We start from the raw sequence: 22,526 nt of genomic DNA, 5'->3' as shown, positions 1-22,526 counted from the left end.
GATACAACGTCTTTATTTGAAGGTAAACTGGCAGAGTACAACCGGTATAAGTTCCCTGCCAGACTCATACACTCATAGTTTCTCACAGACCACAGCAAAATGGTGTCAAGTGCATGAAAACCTAATAAAGCTAGCCCATATTGGAGTTGCCACTAGGTACATGGTCTTCCACAGGTTTAATGTCTGAAGCCTTTGGGGTCTTTCTCTACATGGAAATGTTTGGGAAGCCTGGGGTTCTTTCTTTTCGTTGGTAATCTCACTTCTCTCTAGATGAGAGTTTAGAATCTTTGGATTCCAAAAGGCTGTAGCACAAATTTTAAGAACAATGTAAAAGGATAAACATACCTGAACAATCACTTTCTCTTAAAAATTATACTCTTTCTTTTTCCTCCCATTATCTGTCTTACCACAGCAGAAAATAATTTACCACCAAGAAGTGGAGGGAAGACCAGAAGGTAAAGTGAATGGTAATTCATCTTGATCAACTCAACTCTAGGAGTTTGTGGGACCCTTTCCAGAAGATTCTCCAGTGTGGCACCATGACTGTCTACCAGCAATACCAAACTGTGGTTATGTAACCTTGGTGGGCCCAGCCATGCGTTCCCCTCTTGTTACAGATATCTAAAATGTGAGCCAATGTCTGTCAGTTTTTCTGGGTTTACTGCAGATAATGGCACCCACGGATGCTCTATCTTTCTAGGCTATATGGTATGAAAAGTATGGCCCTCAGAGATTAAAAGACCCAGGTTCAATTCCAGGCTCTGCTACTTACAAGCTTGGAGCAAATTTCTGACACATAGTGAGTTCCCAGCCCATAGTGAGCACCCAAGGAATAGTTTCCCTTTTTGAATCATACCTCAGTTTCTCTGTGCACTCCCAGATCCCATGTCCTGACCTGCCTGAAGATAATCAGGTTTTTCTTTTCTCCTTTTTTCACACTCATCTTATATTCTTTTCTCTAGCTTCTCAAATCCAAATCTCATGTGGGACTCATAGCATCTGATTGGAGCCCGGCTGTCCCTTGGCCATTCTGGGCAGACACAGGCCCTCCACTCTTGCCTCAGTGTCCTCCCATTCCTCTCTTCCCACTCCTGGCCCATACCCCTATTGTCAGAGCCTGTTCAGAAACGGCCAGGAGAACAAGGGCGCAGCTCCCCAGCATGGCATAGCTTTGGGGAATCAAGGCCTGTATATTCTTACTATTATAATAAAGCCCAAGTCTCAGGGGAAGGTTGAAGGAGGGCTCCAGCAGGGGCCACACAAACATTGAGTCATTGAACACAATTTCTTCAAGTCTTAGAATGCACTTGAAAAGAGGAAAACTTAGATTGTGATCATAAGCAACTCATTAGGCCCTCGGGAGGTGTGAGTTCCACGTGCCCCACTATGTTCCCTGCACTTGTGACTCCAGTCCTTTGTCTGCAGCCTAAGAAGGAAAGGACAGACACCTCACAGGGCTGTTTGGCTCACATTGCTTATAAAATGGCCATAGAGCCCATGAATGCTTCATGCTAATACTAACAATAATACTCTGCCTGAGGATATCTTTGCTTTGCGCTCTTCTTTAGGAACAGATTTATTGTTTTGACCAAAGTGTTATTCATTTATTTATAGCTTCCATAAAGCTAGTCAGACTCTGGTAATGAATAACTGCTTGCGAATAGAAACAGTGAAGAGCATTGTAAGAGGCCACCTTCTAATGCATTTGGATTCTGATGATTTTTCAGCCACACATTCATGCTTGGAATTTCCTCAGCATTCCTTACCTGGCAGAACATTCTGTGAGCGAATGTTGGTGGAGTGCTTTGCTTCCCTCAGACAGAGCTTGACAGCTTAGGGTTTCTTCAGTTCCTCTCTGAGTAGATGTTTGGACCCGGCAAGCACAAAGGATGGGTAGCAAATGGCAGCAGTCAGGAAGCATAACTAGGAAAGTAATGAATGGTGTTTGTTTACAATTTTATATTCAAAGACAGATACTGAAATGAGAGGTTGGGTCATGAGACTGGCTATTAGCAGATGAAAGTGCCTTTTCTACTTCTTTGCGTCTCACACCAGAGAGCAAGCTCCCAGTTTAGAGATCTGCAACTGACCCAAAGGAGGAAAGGTTCTTTAATGTGATGGATGACAGAATTAGGATGCCTAAAGATCTCGACAATTTGGGAAATGTGCCCAAAGTAACAAGATGAAACTTAATGAAATAAGGTTTCAGCTCTATCCAAAAGTTCACAACAAACAGCTCCCCGATTACAAAGTCAGAGACCTAGAAATCAGAGGGAAATGCAGATGCAGTAGTGAGTCAACACGTGCCGTGATTCCTAATGTGGCCGTGGGTCCCATCAATAGAAACAGTGTCCAGAAAGTAGGAGGCGACTCTATTCTGGTCAGAAGACAGTGAAGGAAGAAAAGGTGGCCAAGACACGTTAGACTCTTGGAGCCAGATAATCTGAGCAATGACCGGAGCGACTGGGGATATGAGCTTGAAACACAGAGGACGGGGTGGGGATGATCCCAGAACAGCACAATAGCAGTCTTCACTCTCCAAAGAGGGACTGGACCTTCCCTGCAGAATTACACGGGGCACCCCTAGGACTGGTAACTCAAGTGAGAGGGGGGTGAATTTGGTTTCGTATTAGGATGAATTTTACAATCGTTAGAGCCAATTAGAAATGAATTGCATTGATTTGCACATTTGGTGTACTTGTCTTTGGTCCTGTTGAAGCAAATCTGTGAGTCAGTTCCCTCCACTGAGGAGCTGAAATAGACTCCCAGTTAGTTCCCTGACAGTCCCGCAAGGATGTTGAGGCAGATATAGCTATACATCTATCTATCTATCTATCTATCTATCTATCTATCTATCTATCTATCTATCTATCTATCTCCATTTAAATCAATGCTGTTCAAAAGGGTCCACACTTGTAAAATGCAAGGTATTCATTTCATAGCTATTTCATTGTTGTGCCAGCAAAAGGCCTGAGGGACAGATAGTCTTCTTTCTAATTTACTGATGAAAAACAGATGCCCTGAGAAACTGGCAGTTGTCCACCTCTCATGACATCATGACATTCATCCCAATGGGCCCAACGCTGGGGTCACCATGTGTGGACGTTGGTGTATTGTTAGTGCGGTGGGTGCTGGCCAAATAGCTACGCATTTATACTAGACATGAACACCTTTTTCTTTCCCACAAAGAAATTGAGTTGAAATGGCAGTTCTCTGAGACCCCTTAGAACATGGGGAGAAAAGCTTCTAAAAATACACCCTGCAAATGTATCTCACATGTAAGGACAAGAGAACAGAGAGAAGCAAACAGCTGAGGTGGGCATTTGTGTTCCGCCCCCGAACATGTCCTGCCTCTCTCTGGATTTCATCCCCTATCTAAAAATATTCCAATACTGAATTTTATGTCTAATTATGAGAATGCAAGGAACAAATTTATTTTACCTTTGTATTGATGTGTAATATACAAGGTCGAACAATTAAGTTCATGAACTCATCCTAGAAAAAGTGCTACACACCTCATTGCTAAATATCACTACAGTCACCTTCAAAGCACTCCGCTTAGAAAGCTATGCGCCAACACCCGCGCCTAGTGCACCCTTCAAAGCAATTTTGCAACTCTTTTTCTGGAATGGCCATCAGAGCTGTCGTTGTATTCCCCTTTATGTCCTAAATGTCATCACAATGTCTTCCTTTCAATATTTCCCTTATCTTTGGGTAAAGAAAGACGTCATTGGGGCCAGATCAGGTGAGTAGGGAGGATGTTCCAATACAGTTATTTGTTTACTGGCTAAAAACTCCCTCACAGACAGTGCCGTGTGAGCTGGTGCTTTGTCATGATGCAAGAGCCATGAAATGTTGGTGAAAAGTTCAGGTCATTTTCATCTAACTTTTTCGTGCAGCCTTTTCAGCACTTCCAAATAGTAAACCTGGTTAACTGTTTGTCCAGTTGGTACAAATTCATAATGAATAATCCCTCTGATATCAAAAAAGGTTAGCAACATCACTGCACCAAGTTCACGAACTTAATTGTCACACCTCGTACATACAGTCAAATGCGTATTTACTCATAATTCCCCCCCTTGCCCACCATCAGGCTCCCTTCTTAGTCAGATCCCCCATCTCCTCCAGAGTTAGCCACTATTCTGACTTCCAGCCCTTTCAATTTGTTTTGCCTGAAGTACATAATATTTGATGCAAATTTGTTTTACAAATATGAATGATCTGTGACAACAGATGAGGTAAGCTTGCTTTTCTTTCATAAGCCCTTTTTGATGTTTCTTGTACACAGCACGATGGGAAGTTTGTTTAAGTAGGCAGGGTACACCCAACACACTGGATTAAAACTATGGAAAAATCCCTAGACGTCCTAAGGCTCATTAATTTGAACAGAGGACTCCTTCCTTCCCCTTTCCCCCAACCCCATACCTTTCCCTGGTCGGACTGCTGCTCTTTAAAAAAGGTGGGAAGAAACAATGGAAGGATGTTTGTAAAGCAATGTGTTCTTGGGAACAATGAAGCGATTTGCAGAAGGGCTGAAGCCAAGGGGTGTGAAGGGAAAATGAAGAGCGTGAGTTGGGGCCTGCAGGTGGAGGTGGGCTCTCTAGTGGGGTCTTGGAGGAACCCAAGGGTAGACGGGATGGAGGATGGTGAGGATAGAAGGGCTCTATTCTGGAGCACCCGCCTGCCTGTCAAGCACTCTCGTGCTCCACAAGTTGTTTCGTTACCTCAAACTAAGTGGTTAGAATAATTTCCTTCAAAGGTCTTTGTTTCCTCCCCTAGGGTGATGAGCCACAGTTATCAAAACCTTCCCAAGATCAGTCATCAGAGGCCACAGTCCAAAACCACGGCGGGGAAGCCAAGGGAAGCCAAACCCCTCCACAAGGAGCATCCCAAACAGGTCAGACGGCTTTGCTTCCCGTGGGTAAAATCGCAGGTGGCTGAGAAACAGCCCCAAGAAAACAGTCACATTTCCTTTTTTCATTTTTGAGGACCTATGTTTTTTAAATTGCAGTGCGATTTTGTTAAATATAGATTTTCTTCCAGTTCACTGGATTAAAAAACACAGGCAAATCCTTAGTCTCGCTAACATTTCTTAATTGGAGCAGCAGGGCTCCTTCCTCCCGCAGCCTTTCCCCTGATCTGAGCGCTGGGCTACGGGCATCGACAGGTGAGCCCTGGGCCCAGTCAGAGCAGGAGGGCCTGGTTGCTGCAGAGTCAATCCTCCCGTTTGAGGCAACTACAGGCAGCAGGTCTTCCTGTCCTGAAGCACATCCCTGGGTTCCTAAATGAAGGCCCGGGATAGTGTCAGGTGTGGCTGGGCCTCAGTCTCCCGTGGGGTTTCTCCAAAGTGCATGCAGTCCGTCCCCTCCCCAGACCTCCACACTGGACTTTCTGGGGGAGGAGATGGGCAGCAGAAGAGAGAGTCCAGGAGGCAGGTGCAACCGACAGCTCCTGACTCAGGAGATCTGTGCGTCACACCTCCTGGTTTAGGATAAAACATACCAGGCTTCACAGAAAAGAGAATCAAGAGAAAGTGTGGAAAAGAATGGAAAGAATTAACATGAAAGATGTCTGGCGGGATAGAAAAAAAAATCAGGAAACTCAGTTGGTCAAAAGGCATCTCTCACCGTCAAGGAGGTTGGATGGTCTGGCCATTGCAGTCTGACCCGGGTGGAAGGGAGGTGTTGATGCAGCAGGATAAATCCCACAGCAGCTGCTTGACTCTGCTGCCTTTCCAAATTCAGCCACCCTGGCGCCAAACACCTCTGGTCACAAGAGGAAAGGCAAGCCAGGGAGACCGGATGGGTTGAGGCACAACTATTTCCTCCACTGGAAAAGCTGCTTCAAGCCCATGGCTTCCAGGGCCAGCCCCTTCCACATGGCACAGGCAGTGGTTAATTCTTCTTGTTGGAACTGCATAGAAGTGGCCGGATTACACTTGGGGTTTCCCATTTACAGAACTGACCTCCAGCCTTTGATGTGGGATGATGGAATAGACAGTTGCAACCAGCATCTCTTAAGTCGCTTTCCACAGCTGACTCCTCGGCTTCCTCTTTTTCCAGGAGGTCGTCGATAACACCAGCCTGGACAGCGCTGACTATGGCTTAAGCATCTCAGGAATCAACAAAGGCAGCAGAGAAGAAAGTGTCCGTCCACATAGAGTAGGTGGAACTCATGAACCTAATCCTGAAAGGGGAAAATCCTTTCTCTTTTTAAAAACGAAAATGGAAAAATGTTATTTTTGTCAAACAGGGAAGTTCCCACTGGCGATCAAAGGCTGGCTGTGAGGTGAAGAGCTGCTTGAATACGGATTAGGACCCTGGCGCTCTGTTCTGAATCTTCTTTCTGTATGAATGGCCTTGCTGCTGCCCCATCTCTAAGGAGCTCTTTCCTCATTTGTAAATTGAGGGGTTTGGAGGAGATGGCTCCTAATGTTCTTTTCCTTAAACATCTGTGATTCAAATGATAGGCATGACTGTTCTGCATTATTTAAGGAGTTGTGGCCTCATACTTATTCTTTCCCCCCTCTTAGTGGTCGTTGATTAGTGGTGTCACCCTTCTCCTTGGAATTATGGCTCCAGCTTGAACGTAATTTCCTGTAAAGCATGAAACCTCAGTTGATAGAGAGTTGATCTTGTCCTTGGTAGATATTTCTACCCCTTTCATAATGAACCTCATGCCCTGATTCGTAAATAAGTTTCTTAAACAGAAAAGACCCGGATTGGGTGGATATGGGTAAAAAAGAGAGTTAAACCCTTCCTTGGACATGAAAACCAGCATCAACACCAACATGTTTCTCTTGAAACGTCAGGGTTATATTTCTGTAAAAGTCGTCTTTCTTTGATCAAGTTCTCAAACTCCAGAACTGCTGCCTGTCCTCCAGCCAGCTCTTCTCAGCCAGACAGAACTCTGGATTGTGTGTGTTTGGAAGGGAAGCTAGAAACATCTCCTTGGAAATCAAGGGAGCTGTCTCATTGTCCTGAACTGGCTCGTTTTGAGGGCCTCCATTATATGAAAAATTGCGGGAGATGATACCATTCAAATCAGTGCCTCCCTTGGAGAAATATTTCCCTGTTCATCTTCCCTGCTTTCGTCATGGTTTCAGTCACTTTTGTGCCTGAAATTCTGTGGCATTAGTTTCTCTCATGAACATGAATGTCTCAAGTTCATATGAATGGATGTTTCTGATCAGGTCACAAGGAAGGGACTATTTAACCCAGCACCCAATCTTTGAAAGAGTCTGGTTATAAATTCTTTTTCTAGCAGAAATGTCCTCAGGGTAAAACGTAGATGGTTTTCTCCCTAGCCTTTAAAAGGTTCCTAAATTGAACGAGGGTGTATGGCCAGGGGCTGATCTCCAAAATGTGTCTTCAGGATCCCCACCTTCAGGATCCCCAAGCCCCACGGGCAAGTTGTTTAATCTCTCCAAGCCTCTTTTGTCTCATCTATAAACCGGAAATAATCAAGGCAGTCTTTGTGACATCGAGTCCACTGTCTTCCCTTAATGCTGGCATTTTAAAATAAACCTGCTTTTCTTTCCACCAAAATAATTAATTAATTAATTAATTTAAAAATGGAAGTAATCATAGGGCTGCTTTAATGGAGGGTCTTAGTATTGTACCAGCACATAATAAACACTCACTAATGCTGGCTACAGTTATTGTTATTTTTTTGCATGCATCCTTATCTTTCCCTTCTGTTTATTGGGGAGGCAAGGTGGCATTGGAAGGACGATGGGGGAAAGCTATCTAGGTGTGAATCCTGGCCTGACATCACTTGTGGGCTGTGTGGACCTGGACCGATCACATAACTCCTCTGGCTTTACTTCTACATCTGTGAAGCCAGGACACCACTCCTGACTAGCGGAAGGGGCATAAGAATTGGAAAGAATCCTTACAAGCTACCTTGCACACCTGTTTCATGCCAGGCACTCTACTGAGTGGTGAAAATCCACGAGAGTCAGTGAATAGGGACTACCATTCCTCCTGTGGCAATGAGTTCTTCCTGCGTGTGGAATGTGTCAAGGGGAAGAGACAATACAGCTGAACTAGACAGGTAACGAAGCAGATGGTATGTGTCAGTTCTTGAAAAATGCTTGTGAATTTTTATTTGAACTGACTTCACGCTGAAGAATTTGACAACTTCTTTCTGGAGCGCCTCAACTTGAGGAAATGACCTTATTCATTATTAGTGCAGGTTCTTTTTAAAGCTTCCCTTTATGTTTGCTCTACACACCAAGGTACATAAATGTGTCTTGGTTTAATGAAGCTGAGCTCTGAAGGAGAGCCTTCCCTCACGTTTTCATGGTGTAAATAACTATTACTCCCTTCCAGGGCCCAATCATCGACTTCCGAGGGCTGCTTACAGATGCTATCAAAGGAGCCACCAGCGAACTTGGCTTGAACAGCTTCGACTGTAACCCAGACCCCTCAGTAAGTGGCTAAGATGTGACATTCATCTTGCGAACTGCCAAAGTCCAGAGGAATTTTAGAAACGTAATTTTGAGTCCAGGGAAAGCTTGAGATGAGGTCGAAGGTCATAGCCACTGCTATGGTTTATGTCACCGAGATCTGTGCCCTGTTTTTCTTCCTAAGTTACGAAGCAATATTATATAACGTGAGGCTTTCTGTTCCCATCATCAGGAACGACTGCTGAAACCTTTGAGTGCACTTATTGGCATGAACAGTGAGATGCGAGAACTGGCAGCCGTGGTGAGCCGGGTAAGATCTGATGTTGAATTCACAAATTTACAGAGGCGGATTGGGGCTGCTGAAGCATTGCGGGCTGCTTCTTTTATTAATAACAATAAATGTGATCATTTATTTATAACGGGCCCCCACTTGCAAAGGCACTCATATTGTGTAGAGGCATAATAATGCATGATAAATAAATTATAGAATCATAACATTACAATATAAAAAGCCCACCATCTCACTATAGAGGCCAAGAGAACCAAAAGAGAAAAAGACTTAGAAAGAAAAGGACAGGTGAAAGGTTTTAGAGCAGAGCCAAGAGTTAAGGAAAGAAAGCCTCTTAGAGAAGGAAAGAGCACGTCTGCCTCTTGTTTAAATAGTCAAAGCATAGCAATAGAGATGTGGGGAGTCTGATGATTTCATAAGTGGAAATTTCCATGCAAAACAAGATGAGCAGGAAAACGCTTCCCATCCAGACTACTGATTTTTAAAGATTGCCCCCTAGAATCTAAAGGCAGGGGAGTCTTTTGGCTAACGACATAGGCTCTGGAATCCTTTGACCTGGATTTGATGCTTACATCCTCCTCTTTGTAGCTGTGTGACTTTGGGCAAGCTCCTTGGGAATAGGAGAGATGCCTGAGTATAGGAGACTTTTCCAATTTCCAGGGATCTCTTATTTCCTGAAGGACTGAAACTGAGGCAGACTCAGGCAGATATTTAAAATGATGCAAAAAAAAAGTGCTCACTTCGGCAGCACATATACTAAAACGGGAACGATACAGAGATTAGCATGGCCCCTGTGCAAGGAGGACATGCAAATTCGTGAGGCAAGTGTTCCACAATAAAAAAAAGATGCCAAAAAAATGCGCAGTGACTGAGGTAGCTCAGGGTTCCCCAGCTGTCTCTGTTCAGTGCAGTAGTTGTTCACTGCATGTCTATTATGTGTCAGGTGGGTTCTGGGGGCAGGAAACACTAAGGTGAACGAATCGACCCAGCCATTGCCCACGAGGGTCTCATCCCACAGATGAGGTGCACTTTGAGAGCAGGAAAGAGAGGTGTTTTGTGTCACAGAGTGGGGAAAGTGCTAGGGAAGAAGATACATAGGAAATAGATACATGAAAAAGAGTAGAAGACTGAGACTGGGGGGCATTGTGGGCTAAGGTACATATCTGTGAAATTGTATCGCTTGTGCAGTGTTTCTAGTCAGCCATGTAGAACACAAGGAGTGCTAGAAAACAGAGTGAGAAAGGGAGGCCAGTGTGAGGGTGCTGTGAACAGGATCCAGGGCAGGGAACCTGTCTGTAAGAGGTGGGGAATCTTTCACCGGTGTCCATCGAGAATGGGATAATCAAATGTGCTTTTATTTCTTTATTTAAAAATTTTTTTTTCAAATGTACTTTTAGATAGTTTGTTTTAATGACACCATAGTGGATGGCTATCAAAGAAATGGAGGTAGGGAGACCCGCTGTGAAGTGATTGCCAGTGAGAGGATGATGGATTGAGCCAGGCTATGGTAACTGGGATGTGAAAGAGAGCAGAGAAAACTACTTATGACCACAGAAAGCTATAGTCTCATTACTGTTTTTGCAAGAGAATAACATGATTAGTGATGACAGAGTTGTCGAGTGGAAGTGGCCTGGAATGGTTCCATCCGGAATCCTTTCTGCAGTACCATGGAAGGTAGTCATCCGGCCTCTGCTTGAATGCTTACAGTGACGGGGAGCTCACCACCTCATGAGGCAGCCTTATTGAGTGCTGACTGAAGTCTTTTGACTGCTATCAAGAGAAACTTCCTATTGGGAAATTAGACACTACCATGTGGAACTCAATGTCAGCTTTAGAAGAGGGCAAGAAATACTGCTATTATCTGTGGATGTTCTGAATTCCAAGGTAGATGAACACCCACTGTGTGTGAAGCATTTCCAAAGAAAGGGGGGTAATAAGTACATGAATGGCTGGTGGGCATGCAGATCCAGGCTTTAAAGAGATGGTGGGTTCTCCCAAGATCTTGGCAGGCTGAGTCCTTTCTCTGTCATCCCATCCAGGACTGGATCAATGCATATTAGGCACGACCAAAATCACTGGTGTACATAGTGTCTCTTGTAAAAGTCGTCACCTGTGGTGAAGTGAACTGGAAGGATGAAGGACAGGAGTGGGAGCATAACATTTCCCCAGCGCTGTTAAAATATATTTTTATATTTTTGAACTCATGCATGCATTACTTATTTAAAAATTAAATAACTATAAAAATAGACTCCAGATTGTTCTGTAGTCATCAGAATGATTTTGCAAAAGAGGTGGGGTTTTTGTTTCATTTGTTGATGTAACACTCTAGATATTCTAGATATTCAGTTGGCCCAAAACAGCTCCTACTGAGAAAAGCCCCTGAGTGACTGTTCTGAGGCGTCTGGTGAAATTGAAGTTTGGAAACTGTAAATGAGTTATCAGCAAAAGCTATCTTAATTGATTGGCCTAGACGGTTGCTACAGGGCTCTACTATGAGAGGGGAAAACTCACTTTTGCTTGGTTGTTGGCTTCCTTGAATTTTGTAGAAGCAATTGCTCTTGATGGAAGTAGGGAGCGATCACTAGGGAAAAAGAGAAATTGGTTTTAGAGGAGCATTATCTCTTTTATGTAACAAATTAAGAAAGTGTTTGTGAGATCAAGGAGCAAGACAGAGGCCGGCCAGGCACCGACTACGAAGTATGTTTCACAGTAAAAGCTAATGTAATTTGAAGGCATATGCTGTAGCTTCTTTAATTACGGTTGTAAATCAGCCTGGTTTGCTATTGACTGAAGACAGGTATAGTCCATCGTCAGGATCTTCTCCCCCCCCCCTAAAAATATCATGTTATATTATCAATATCTTCTTCAGGGAGAATCACTGACTATTCTAACGACATTCCTTTGGTGAACCAACCCGAAATTACAACGTGCATATATACATATATCTAACATGAAAAATTTTTATCACCAGCACTTTATGTCCTAGTGTAAGTCAAGTATTCTGCAGCTTCTGTGTTTATTACAGCTGTGGAGGAAAACATTAGTTTTAACAAAATGATCAAATGTGCATTGCAGGACATTTATCTCCATAATCCAAACATAAAGTGGAATGACATTATTGGACTCGATACAGCCAAGCAGTTAGTCAAAGAAGCTGTTGTGTATCCTATAAGGGTAAGGATGGGAAGCCTCATGGGGGTTATTTCTGTTCATTATCCATTGGACAAGCTGTATGTCATACGCCGGTGCATCAGGGAGAGAAGCCCAGGAAAATTTTCTGCCCACAAGTTAACTTTTTGCCCGTGTTGCAATACTTTCTCAGTACTGGAGTACGTACCAAGGCCCAGTCCATTCTAGGCAGTTTGAAATCATGTTACAGGTAGGTTCAAGGCAGGTGTCTGCTCTCAGTGGTAATTTAAGATCAAAGACTCTGTAGGATATATGATTTGTCAGTTCCTATAGATTGATGCAAATTAGCCTGTCTCTGTAAAAATATAGTCTCAATAGCTCCTGTAGGAGATGGCCACTCACTTCGTTTTCATATATACCATCCCCCCAAAAAAAACATCCATCATCTAGGGCTTTGCTTTTGGCTGGTTGTAAAGACTAGACAGCCCCTTCCAGGGCACTGGCTAGTAAGGCCAGCATGTTGCACTCATTGCTGACTCCTGACAAGTCTTTGTGCAAAGTGGCTCCCTAAACTGGAAGAAAAACAGAAAAATAAGACTCTCTCCGTGTTCGATTTACAAATGTGGTGATGAGAAGGTCAGTGTATCACATAGCTTTTGCTGTATAACAGAACACCCCACAAATGTAGTGGCTTTGAAACAACCAAGATTTATTTGTTGGCAATTCCGTGGGCAGGCAGTTAGGGTTGGGCTCGGCGGGGCCGGCTCATCTCTTTTTTTATATGATATTGGCCGGCCTCATTCACACGTCTGGGGCATCAGCCAGGGTCGCTGTAAAAGATGGAGAGGCTGGGAAAGTTGGGAGAAGCAGGACAGCTGAGGCCTCTCTCCACTTGCCCCTCATCCTCCAGCAGGTAAGCCCAGTCTCGTTCACATAGGGGTAGAGAGTTCCCAGACAGAAGCAAGAAAGGGCAGGTCCCCATCTGTGAGCATCTCCCACATCTTTCCTTAGATTCCTCATATTTGCTAGTCTGATATTTTCAAGCCTTTTCTTCTATTTGCTAATGTCCCATTGGCCAAAATCACAAGGCCAAGTTCAGATTCAAGTGGTGGAGAAATACACTCTGCCTCGTGGTGGAAGGAGCTGCAAATAATTTGTGGTCGTTTTCTGTAATCTCCTGAAGTCAGGATAACAAATTTATTTTTATTGAATAACCTATTTAATTTTACCACCGAGCCCAGGCAGCCCCTGATTTTTGGATGCTTGTATTCTAATGAGACAAAATGAATAACTTTAGATTTTGTTTTCCCCTTATTGTTTCCTGTGTTCAGACATGGGAATAAGAAATATATTAATTGTGTACTCAGAATGAGTAGAAGTTTACTCACCATTTCTTCTGAGTGGCTCGATAGTCTAAGACGTCTGGAAAGGATAGAACATCTCACGGCAACTCTCTGGATGTGTTATCTCCATGGTCGTATAAGCTCTATATGGGGTGACATAGAAGTTTTGTCATTAGCGTCAGCGAGAAACTAATAGCTAGATACAGTTTTATCTTCCCTCTGGCTGTTCTCTACCAATCCCACCCACCCTCCAGACTGCTTGAGTTTGAACTAAAGGGAGAGATTCACTGAGGTTCATGCATATCCCATTTGGAGCCAGTGTCTCATGACGCATTCAGCATTCAACGTTCCCACCCTCTGGGACGTTCCCAGGCTTCACTAAAGCTTTGTGCTTGATTTGCTAGTTCTAGTGTTTCTCTTCAAGTTTGCACCTGTTTTACAACCTTCAATAGATTGCCACATGCCCTGCATCTAGAACTCGGGGAGTGGGGGAGGTGGAAATGAGGTTATGCATGTAAGAAATAACTATTGCAATAGAGAGAAAAGCACCTACCTATGCCTTTCTTTTCCTTAAAAAAAGTTGCTCTTTTCAAAAGCCATACAAATTAAGCTGTGCATTCCTATCAAGTGTGAGAGTCAAGTCGGGATCAAGACGATACCTATAGACGCAGCCAGGCTTAACAACAGGGAGACCTGCCTCTTTGGTTGTGCTGTGTTGCACTCCAGCTTCACTAGCTTACCTGTGCTGAGGGTGAGTGACATACTGACACCAACGCTCATCACTGTTCCTTGTTCCCATAGTACCCACAGCTGTTTACCGGAATTCTTTCCCCCTGGAAAGGACTACTGCTCTACGGCCCTCCAGGTAAACTACCCCTTCTGGTTTGGTCTTGGTGTTAAGTGTGTTTGCAGAGGATGAGTTGCCTCATCTGTTCTCACTTCGGGACTGGGGTAAACGAGAGCTGAGGAACCGCCTCCTGTTTTGCTTGGGAAACTGCTTTCTGTAAGCAGAGAAATGAAGTTCAAGTGCAGCTCATGCTTAATCCACGTGTGTCTCTAGGTACAGGAAAGACCTTACTGGCCAAAGCTGTGGCCACGGAATGCAAAACAACCTTCTTTAACATTTCTGCGTCTACCATTGTCAGCAAGTGGAGAGGGGATTCAGAAAAGCTTGTTCGGGTAGGAATTCTTTTTTTTTTCCTTCTCGTGTATAATTGACATACAATATCCTAATTAGTTTCAAGTGTACGTCAGAGTGATTCGATATTTATATACCTGATGAAATGATCCCATGAAAAGTCTAGTTACAATTTGTCACCATACAAAGTTATTACACTATTATTGACTATATTCCCTACACTGTACATTACATCCCCATGACTCATTTATTTTATAACTGGAAGTTTATACCTCTTAATCCCCTTTCCTTATTTTGCCCGCCCTCCATCCCCTCTCTGCTCTGGTAATCACCAATTTGTTTCATAGATACAGGAATTCTTGATTCTGGTGTTTTTAGAATAAGTGCCAGTGATACAAAATGATGTTACCATTTATTTGTTTTCAGGTGATTTATATGTTAGAATTTACCCTGGATCTTGATTACCAAAACCCTGGGAGATGGACTGACTACTATATGTGGATATTAATTATGCCCCCATCAGCAAAACGTGATCTCCCTTCCTTTGGGAATTTGACCAACAGCCCTTTTGTGATTCATGCAACTTAGGAATGAAAGCTGGAAAAAAAATTGTCTCTGAAGTGGCCTATTTTGTCCTTCACTCGAGAAGCATTTATTATTAAGTATGTGCCGTATATTCAGTTAACATTTATTGAGAGGCTACTACTGTATGCTAGTCGCTGTACTACCCAGGTACTCATGGGAAGAAGCAAGAAACTTAATTATTCTTTCAGATGCCCTGAGCAATTTTCCTCCACAATGCCCATAGCCTGCAGGGTGTTTTTCGTTCCTTAAGAGATTGTTTCCATCTTTATAATATCTCATTCGTAGTCTATGTCACATTTTATATTATAAATTTTTACCTTTTGAGAACAACTGTTAATGATTTATGCCTCAACGTTAAGGTGGATCCTTCTCAGAAATCCTGTTAAACTACTGCACTCTGTGGAATGACTGATAGGTAATCACTCCTAAGAGAATATAAATATTATATATTTTATGAAAAGAAATTACTCTAAAGTATCATTCTTAAATTACATTCTCTTAGATGATTCATTTTCAAAGTATTGTGGCTTAATTGGAAGGCAGAATAGAATATTTTTAAAGGATTTATTTACCTAAAATAACCTTATTTATTACTTTGGTATTGTTCTTAAGTTGTTTCAAATGCATATGTTTTTATAAATTCTTATCACCCCTTTAAGAGTGTAATTTGTGGAAATCATATGTTGACAACCTACATTTCTTTGTTCTTCATCTTGAGTCTAACTCAGTACCAGATCCAAAGATGGGACCTGAATTTAACTGCTCCTAAATTTGTGGGTTCCAGCTGAAACTAAAATCATTATCAGCCTGAAGACTTTACATTTTTAATATTCCATTTCTGTGTGCTGAGAAACAAGAAGACTCTTACCAAATGCCCCAAAAATCAGTTTAGATTCATCCTCTGTCATGAAAAAGGGTGGGTAGAACTATGAGCACAATACACTGCAAGGCGTTCAAAGGAAGATTACATGATATTCCCTGGACAGAACTTCCCTGGACAGAATACACTCAGATATTTTGTGATTATTCTTAACAAAGATGTACACTAAAAAGATTTTCTTGTTTAATGCTGAATAGCCAGAAAAGTCATTTAACCTGAACTCTCCCTTCTGTGTGAGCATTGTATTTAACTGAAGTTTTCCTTTGCTTCAGTATTATCTTGTTAGAATTCTAAGAGGAAATGATTCCTCCCTCAATTTCTCCCCTTATTTTACAATATATTTAAAAAGTAACTAGTCTTAAAAAATAAATAGTACAAAAGGGTACATAGACCCCTGAGCCTTCTTCCCAGACGCAACAAACTACGACAGCTGCTGTGCGGTCTTGTGGAACATTCTATACCTTAACATCAACAACTCTTTGAATACAAGTAGGAACACGTTTTTCTGTACCTTGCATTTTTTTCTTTCACTTAACACTATAACTTGGATACTGTTTCACACTGCTATAGCTAGAGCATGTTCTTTTATATGTCTCAATGGTATTTCATTGCATGGGTGTGTCCCAAAACACATTTTAATCAGTGTTTGCTTGATGGACATTTAGGTTGTTTCCAGTCTCTTGCTTTTATGAACAAAGCTACCATGAACAGTCTTACTACACACACACGACTTTGCATATACAATCATGTAGGGCAATTTCTTTGAGTCGAATTGCTGGGCCAGAGGGAATGAATGACTGCCAACAGGGTTATGCCAGCTTACACTCCCATCAGTGGTGAGTGTGTCTGCTTCCCTACACGCTGGGCAACACTGCGTAGGACCCAAATTTTAAAATCTTTGCCAAACTGACAGTGAAAGTAATATTTTGGTGTTCAAATATGCATTTCTTTCATTCTGAATGAATTTGAGCATCTTTTTATAGGTTTAGAAGAATTTGTATTTCTTCTGTGAAATGCATTTTTATTTTGGATATTTAAAAAAATAATTCAAGAGGGATACAGATAACCTCTGCTAACCTTGAAGGATCTCGTCTTCTATCCTTTCAGAAACTACTTTATTTTCTGAGCTCTTGTAAAGGTCTTCACCTGCAAAATCTTGGTCAATGCTGTTAAGCTCCTTACCGTGAAGCTTTCAAGTAAAGAAAGCCCTTCAGGACCTTCCCCTAAATCAAAGAAGCTTTCCTACCATTTGCTTCCCTTTCTATTCCAATTAAGAGTTATTTATAGGGAACCCTTGGGTTCTGTTCCTCCCTCCCCTCCTAATGTTCGTGCCTCTTAGGAGTTGATGCTATTGAATAGTTGAGTGGTCTCTTTAGTAAATGCACACACCTGTTCGTGCTTACATCTTTCAACACCCCCCCCCCCGACCCCCAATTATGTGATTTAACTTCCTCCAAGTACTTTTGAAAATTTTAGACTGATGCTTGCAGAGCACTTACCCAGGATTATATCATCTGGCAGTGGAAAGAGCAGTGGTGTGGTCAATATGGAGACATAGACTACACATGTGTTTCTCCTTCCAACTGGATGTTTGGTCTTGTCTTGCCCTTTGGTCTCTCTGCACCTTAGGGAGCTCCTTAAAAAATGTGTATGAATCTAATAAGGAGTCCTAATAGTCTATTTTTCATTGGGTAGGTTGCTGCTGTTGTAATCATCCTTAATATCGCGTGTGTGTGTGTGTGTGTGTGTGTGTGTGTGTGTGTGTGTGACAGAGACAAGGAAGAAAAGTACTTGCTTCTAATGAGGTAGTCTCTATTCTATCTAAAAGGCATTTGTGATGAGTGTCCCAGAATTGACACTGTTCTCTCAGTTCATTAGCCTGGGCCAATCGTCTTGGCTGAACTAAACAAGATTCTGTAAAGGGAAATACTTGAGCATGAGCTTGGATGTACCACAAAGTGAGTCGTGGAAAAGGCGAGGAATTTCCCATTTGGTGACAGGGAGAGCTATGAGGGACAACCTGCGACTACGCAAGAAAACCACAATTTGGCTTTTTCTGAGCCATTCCCCCCTTATTTGTTCTGTGATGCTTTGCTAGCGCTATGTGACATGGAGAATAAATCCCCGCTGCCTATTAAAGAACCTCTATTCTTTTCTAAATCTCAGCTGCTTTCTCCAATCAACCAGTGAAGAATTTGTATATGGTGCTCAAGAGATCAGTTTCAGGGTTAAAAAAAAAAAAGGTTTAGTTTTTTATACTCTTTTCATCACCGCCACATCTCCCTTTAGAGCTCTTTATTTTGTTTTTAATATGTCTGTTCTTTGGATGCTTGCTTTCCTGTTCTTGTTTAGTCCATAACATTTTATTCTGGAATGGAACATTTTATTCAATCGGGAATTGCCTTCAAGTACCTGAGCCAAACAGTAGTGTTGGGGTGCTTTGGGGACCCCGAGGAGTAATCTGGGGATCAGAAAGGGGCAAAATTCTTTGGTATTGTTATCCATGACTTGGACTCGATCCTTTTCCTGTCAGTCTTCCTTCTGAGAATAGCCATCTCACTGTCCCTAAAGAGCTAGGGAAAATCATCAAAGGATGTTACACATTCCAAGGTTCTTGCGTCCCTATGGAACACGTTATTGACTGGGGGTCGCAGGGGTTAGCTAACGGACTGGAAATTCGGGAGCTGAGTTTTATCTTAAGCTCTCCCATTTATGGTTAGTAACTCTGGGCTAACCACTTCCTCTCTCTGTCTCTAATTTTATTAAGTGATAAATGGAAATAATTGGACCATCGGACTCCATGGGGTGTGCTAGGGAGAAATAATTGTAATGATTATGAAGTTATTAGTGAAATAGCAGAGTGTAGCATAAAATGCTTTATAGCGACTCTAAGCTTTTAATCTCTGGAAGCATCTCAGAACTTTAAATACATGAATTTGAACCTGTGGCTGCTTTTCTCCCACCCAGGTGCTATTTGAGCTTGCTCGTTATCACGCCCCCTCCACCATCTTCCTGGACGAGCTGGAATCGGTGATGAGTCAGAGAGGCACGGCTCCTGGGTAACAGCTAGAGTTGATCTTTTTTTTTTTTTTTTTGGTCATCACTTCTCCCCTCTTGTAAGTGTGTTTGATGGTCGGAAGCCTATCGACATTTACCAGCAGAATGAGCCTATTAATAAGCCCACAAATTTTCTGCAGACACACGGAAAGGTCTTTAAATTAGATCCTGTTAACTGAATAGCCGATTTAAGTAGTTTTTATCACCGGAGGAAATGTCATCCTCCCTTCCCCCCTTCCCCACAGAGTGGTTTTCGGGCCTGAAGATCACGCAGCCCCCCGAGTCCCAGGCTGCCATAACCGTCCTGCTGGCTCAAAATAGCCGCCTGTGACTGCCTCCTCTGGAGCCAGGGGGGCTGCCTGTGGGGAACGGGGCTGCAAAGGGCCAAGTCCCAAGAGGGACAGTCCTTGACAAGGTGTGCAAGGCCAGGGAAGCCACCACTTCTCTGTGACATCAGGTTGTGGCTCGGCGTGTCCGATTTTAAATACGTCACATGTGTCATCTCTAAAGAGGAAGTGTTCGCTAATGTCCTCAGCAGGGAAGACTGTCCACTTCTAGTTCACATCTCAGACTGTAATGAGCCTTCGGGGTGTGTGGGGTGCGGGGGGGGGGGGGGGAGGGTGGTTAAGAATGTCTTTCTGTCTTCATTAGGGGTATTTTTCTCTGAACCTTTTTACTAAACTTGGCTCCTCTGGCTTGAAAAAAACCCCAGCTCTCTGGGAATTCTCAACACGGTGCATTTATTCCTGGCCTCTAAGGATCTATCATCAATGTAGAACTAATAGCAATAAAAAGCAAATAATTAGCTTGTTGGAAGTATAACTGGAATATAATTTATGAAATTTTACTTATTGAAAACCATTTTCCCAGTGGGGAGAAACCACCCTTAATGTCCATGGGATATTAAGACTCCTGTTGTCCACGGATTGAAACAGGAAGATTCCATGGCATAACGGGTGCTGTCAGCCCCAGGGACCTGACTGGAGCAGGGAACTGCACAGGCCCCTCTGCTGGGCATTCCTCATACAAAGCCCTGGATGCCTGGCCTGTCTTCCCCTGTGACCTGTGCACTCGCTCTTCCATTCCCTTTGTCCATCTCCATCCCCAGATTCCCCACAGCTCTCTGACTGAGCTCATTGGAAAACTTCCTCCCCTACCCTGCAGTGTGCTCCAGGTTTGGCGTTGAATCTCAGTTTCCTTGTCTGGAACTTTAATTCTAAAACTAGAATTTTCAGGAAATTGGTCAGGGAATTGGGGTAGGTGTTCAGAAGACTTCTTGGGTCATATTATGTTAAAAGAATAATAATTAGGGGTATATGCTGAATAAATACATACCTATACCAAGAGACTGCTCTCTCAGGAAAAGGCAGTTAGATAGTAAGGGGCACAGTCCCTAACACCCACAGCCCTGGTTGGGTTGCCAGCGCACACATATGGAGAGGAGGCGCTGCCTGTTGTGTTGTCCCAGACATTTTTTGTTTTGTTTTGTCCTTTGACTTCCATCTATACAAGTGAAGAGGAAGGGGAGGTGTGGGATGTGGTGTTTAGACCAGTTTGCATTGTGCAGGTCCTGTACTGAGCTCTCTCTTGGTGGGAGGGTCTTTGGCAGTGGGGGGGGGGGCTTAGAGGATGAACGTGCACAGGAGACTGCCTCCCACCTGCTGTGCAAGGAAAGCATAGTTCCCACGTCACTATCTTGCCTTATGAGGAGAGTGAAACAGATTTAGTCTAGTAGTTCATCTCTCTTTTTGGACAGTTTGTATCCATAAATTATATTAACAGAAATACTGCCTGTGAAACTTCTTTCGTGCCTGCTCCATAAATGAAAAGAACTATTCTCAACTATGCCACTTTTTTTTTTTAGAGGGTAAATAATACTGCAGGTAGCCACAGCGGGTTGCATTTAATCTACCAGTGGCACTGTCTACCCTTCAGTTATTTTCTAGTTCGCCGCCAACCTTCGGTTTTCTTTTCAATATCATCATTATATTCACTGACTTCCTCTTTCTTCCTCTGTATGGGAAAATCGTACCCAGTGGCTTGTTTCCTCCAACTCTAGTACGAGTGGCTCCCGAGAATGAGGGAAGAAAGGGTCAGCCGCCAGAAAGGGACCCTTTCCACAGTCAGTGAGTCATGACGGTGAGAGACGCTCTGGTCGTGGAAGCGGAGCTCTGCCCCGGGGAGAACCTCACCTGCTTGTCCTTCTCAGGGGGGAGCACGAAGGAAGCCTTAGGATGAAGACAGAGCTGCTGGTGCAGATGGACGGGCTGGCTCGCTCCGAAGATCTCGTGTTTGTCTTAGCAGCTTCTAACCTGCCCTGGTAAGAGACGTAGAGAGCACATTTGGAATACATTTTCACTGAATATACATGAAGATATTACAGTGGCCACTTGGGGCAAAGCCTCGGTGTTCAGTTCTAGCCCTGGAAGATTAATCTGAAGCTTTCCTGTTCAAGTCCTGAAACCCTGCTCTCTGTACCGTGCAAGCATCTGCCTTCATAGAAGGAACGTAAGCCAGGGCTACCACTGACCGTATTGAAAATGGACATTTTGAGTCGAAAGACAATTTATTTGCTATATTTAAACAGGACTTGGGCAGAAAACTATAAAATCCTGAAATCTCCAGGACTCAAGGAATATTCCAGAAATAGTATGTTTGGATTTTAACAGTATTCAACATTTGGTAAGTTAGGAAGAAAATATTTTCTTTAATGTTGTGTAGTAAATAGGAAGCTAAATAATCTCTAATTGAAAATATAATCTATTCTCAGAGTCTTTTATTCAAACTGTATCCCGGAGTAGTTGAAGAACAATTCTAGAAGTGGAATTGGGAAATAAGAGGTGTTGACTAGGGAAAAGCAGTCTACTTGGAGCGTATACTTACAAAATCACTAGAATCCCTTTATAGTTCCAAGAATATCTGCATGTACATTATTTCTTTTGAGGTACAGGTGAGACAGGAGACAGATAAGGAAATGCTGCTTTCCCCTTGGCAGAGAGGACCAAGGTCAAGGAAGGTCAACTCACCCAAAGTCAGCAGCAAATTTGCAGCAGAGCTCAGACGGGTGACACCCTTACCTCAACACCCCCCATTCATTTCTGTTTCCACATTTCAAAATGAGACAAGAAACTCTTCTGTAGTACATGCTGATCAGCTGAGCTCCCAAAGCAGAAGTCACTGAAAAGAGATCATGAGATGTAAGCGTAGTCTGTTATTTTAAATATATTCAAACTTAAACCTGGTTCCACCTTCCCGCAAGTTTATAAGGTGCTCTCTAATGTGCTAAGGTGATCAGCATTTTGAAGATACAAGTTATTTATAGACAAATTAAAGTGGGGTCCAAACAGACCCCATGTCATGTAAGTGTGGTTGTGGAATCCTTTTGACAAAGCCTTTCTGTTCCTTCATCCATTTGAAACGGGTTGATCATAGGACTTTACTTATGTCCCAGGAGAGCGTGTGGGAAAACAGTGAAGCTTTGTGCATGGTGCTGGGAAGGTCTATACGCCCAGGGAGACCTACACATTTTCTGGAGGAATAGAGAACCCTCTGCGCCCAGTGACAGCTAGGACTTTGTTTAGGAAGATACGGTGCTGCCACAATTTCCCTAAGGTAAACCAGTTATTGGTAAGCCCCAAATAAAATGGTTCAGAGAGGAAAAACAAACAAGAAACCAGAAGCTAGCAAACAAAAAA

General features: G+C 43.0%; 1 protein-coding gene, 1 long non-coding RNA gene and 1 other non-coding gene across 4 annotated transcripts in view; 2 read left to right on the top strand and 1 right to left on the bottom strand.

The window, feature by feature from the left end:
• Nucleotides 1–22,526, top strand: part of KATNAL2 (katanin catalytic subunit A1 like 2) — a 64,827-nt gene that overhangs the window by 30,768 nt on the left and 11,533 nt on the right. The window contains exons 4-13 of one of the 2 annotated variants that reach the window (XM_019739666.2): nucleotides 413–455; nucleotides 4,780–4,897; nucleotides 6,063–6,161; nucleotides 8,334–8,432; nucleotides 8,643–8,720; nucleotides 11,775–11,873; nucleotides 13,973–14,036; nucleotides 14,232–14,350; nucleotides 18,742–18,833; nucleotides 21,041–21,151. In XM_019739666.2, the coding sequence (XP_019595225.2) occupies nucleotides 413–455; nucleotides 4,780–4,897; nucleotides 6,063–6,161; nucleotides 8,334–8,432; nucleotides 8,643–8,720; nucleotides 11,775–11,873; nucleotides 13,973–14,036; nucleotides 14,232–14,350; nucleotides 18,742–18,833; nucleotides 21,041–21,151 (922 nt within the window). The remainder of the gene's footprint in view (nucleotides 1–412; nucleotides 456–4,779; nucleotides 4,898–6,062; nucleotides 6,162–8,333; nucleotides 8,433–8,642; nucleotides 8,721–11,774; nucleotides 11,874–13,972; nucleotides 14,037–14,231; nucleotides 14,351–18,741; nucleotides 18,834–21,040; nucleotides 21,152–22,526) is intronic. The other variant, XM_074340020.1, reaches the window with a different exon arrangement.
• On the bottom strand, nucleotides 413–13,316 carry LOC141573145 (uncharacterized). Its single transcript, XR_012498755.1, has 3 exons — nucleotides 13,217–13,316; nucleotides 11,211–11,280; nucleotides 413–1,923 (listed from the first exon to the last, which is right to left on the bottom strand). It is a non-coding gene; the product is annotated as an uncharacterized LOC141573145 (long non-coding RNA).
• Nucleotides 9,432–9,539, top strand: LOC141567066 (U6 spliceosomal RNA). Its single transcript, XR_012489462.1, has one exon. It is a non-coding gene; the product is annotated as a U6 spliceosomal RNA (small nuclear RNA).

Source organism: Rhinolophus sinicus, linkage group LG09, assembly GCF_036562045.2.
Source record: "Rhinolophus sinicus isolate RSC01 linkage group LG09, ASM3656204v1, whole genome shotgun sequence".
In the NCBI taxonomy this organism is placed as follows: domain Eukaryota; kingdom Metazoa; phylum Chordata; class Mammalia; order Chiroptera; family Rhinolophidae; genus Rhinolophus; species Rhinolophus sinicus.
The sequence above is the reverse complement of the archived record's forward strand: the minus strand, read 5'-3'. Positions and strand labels throughout refer to the sequence as shown.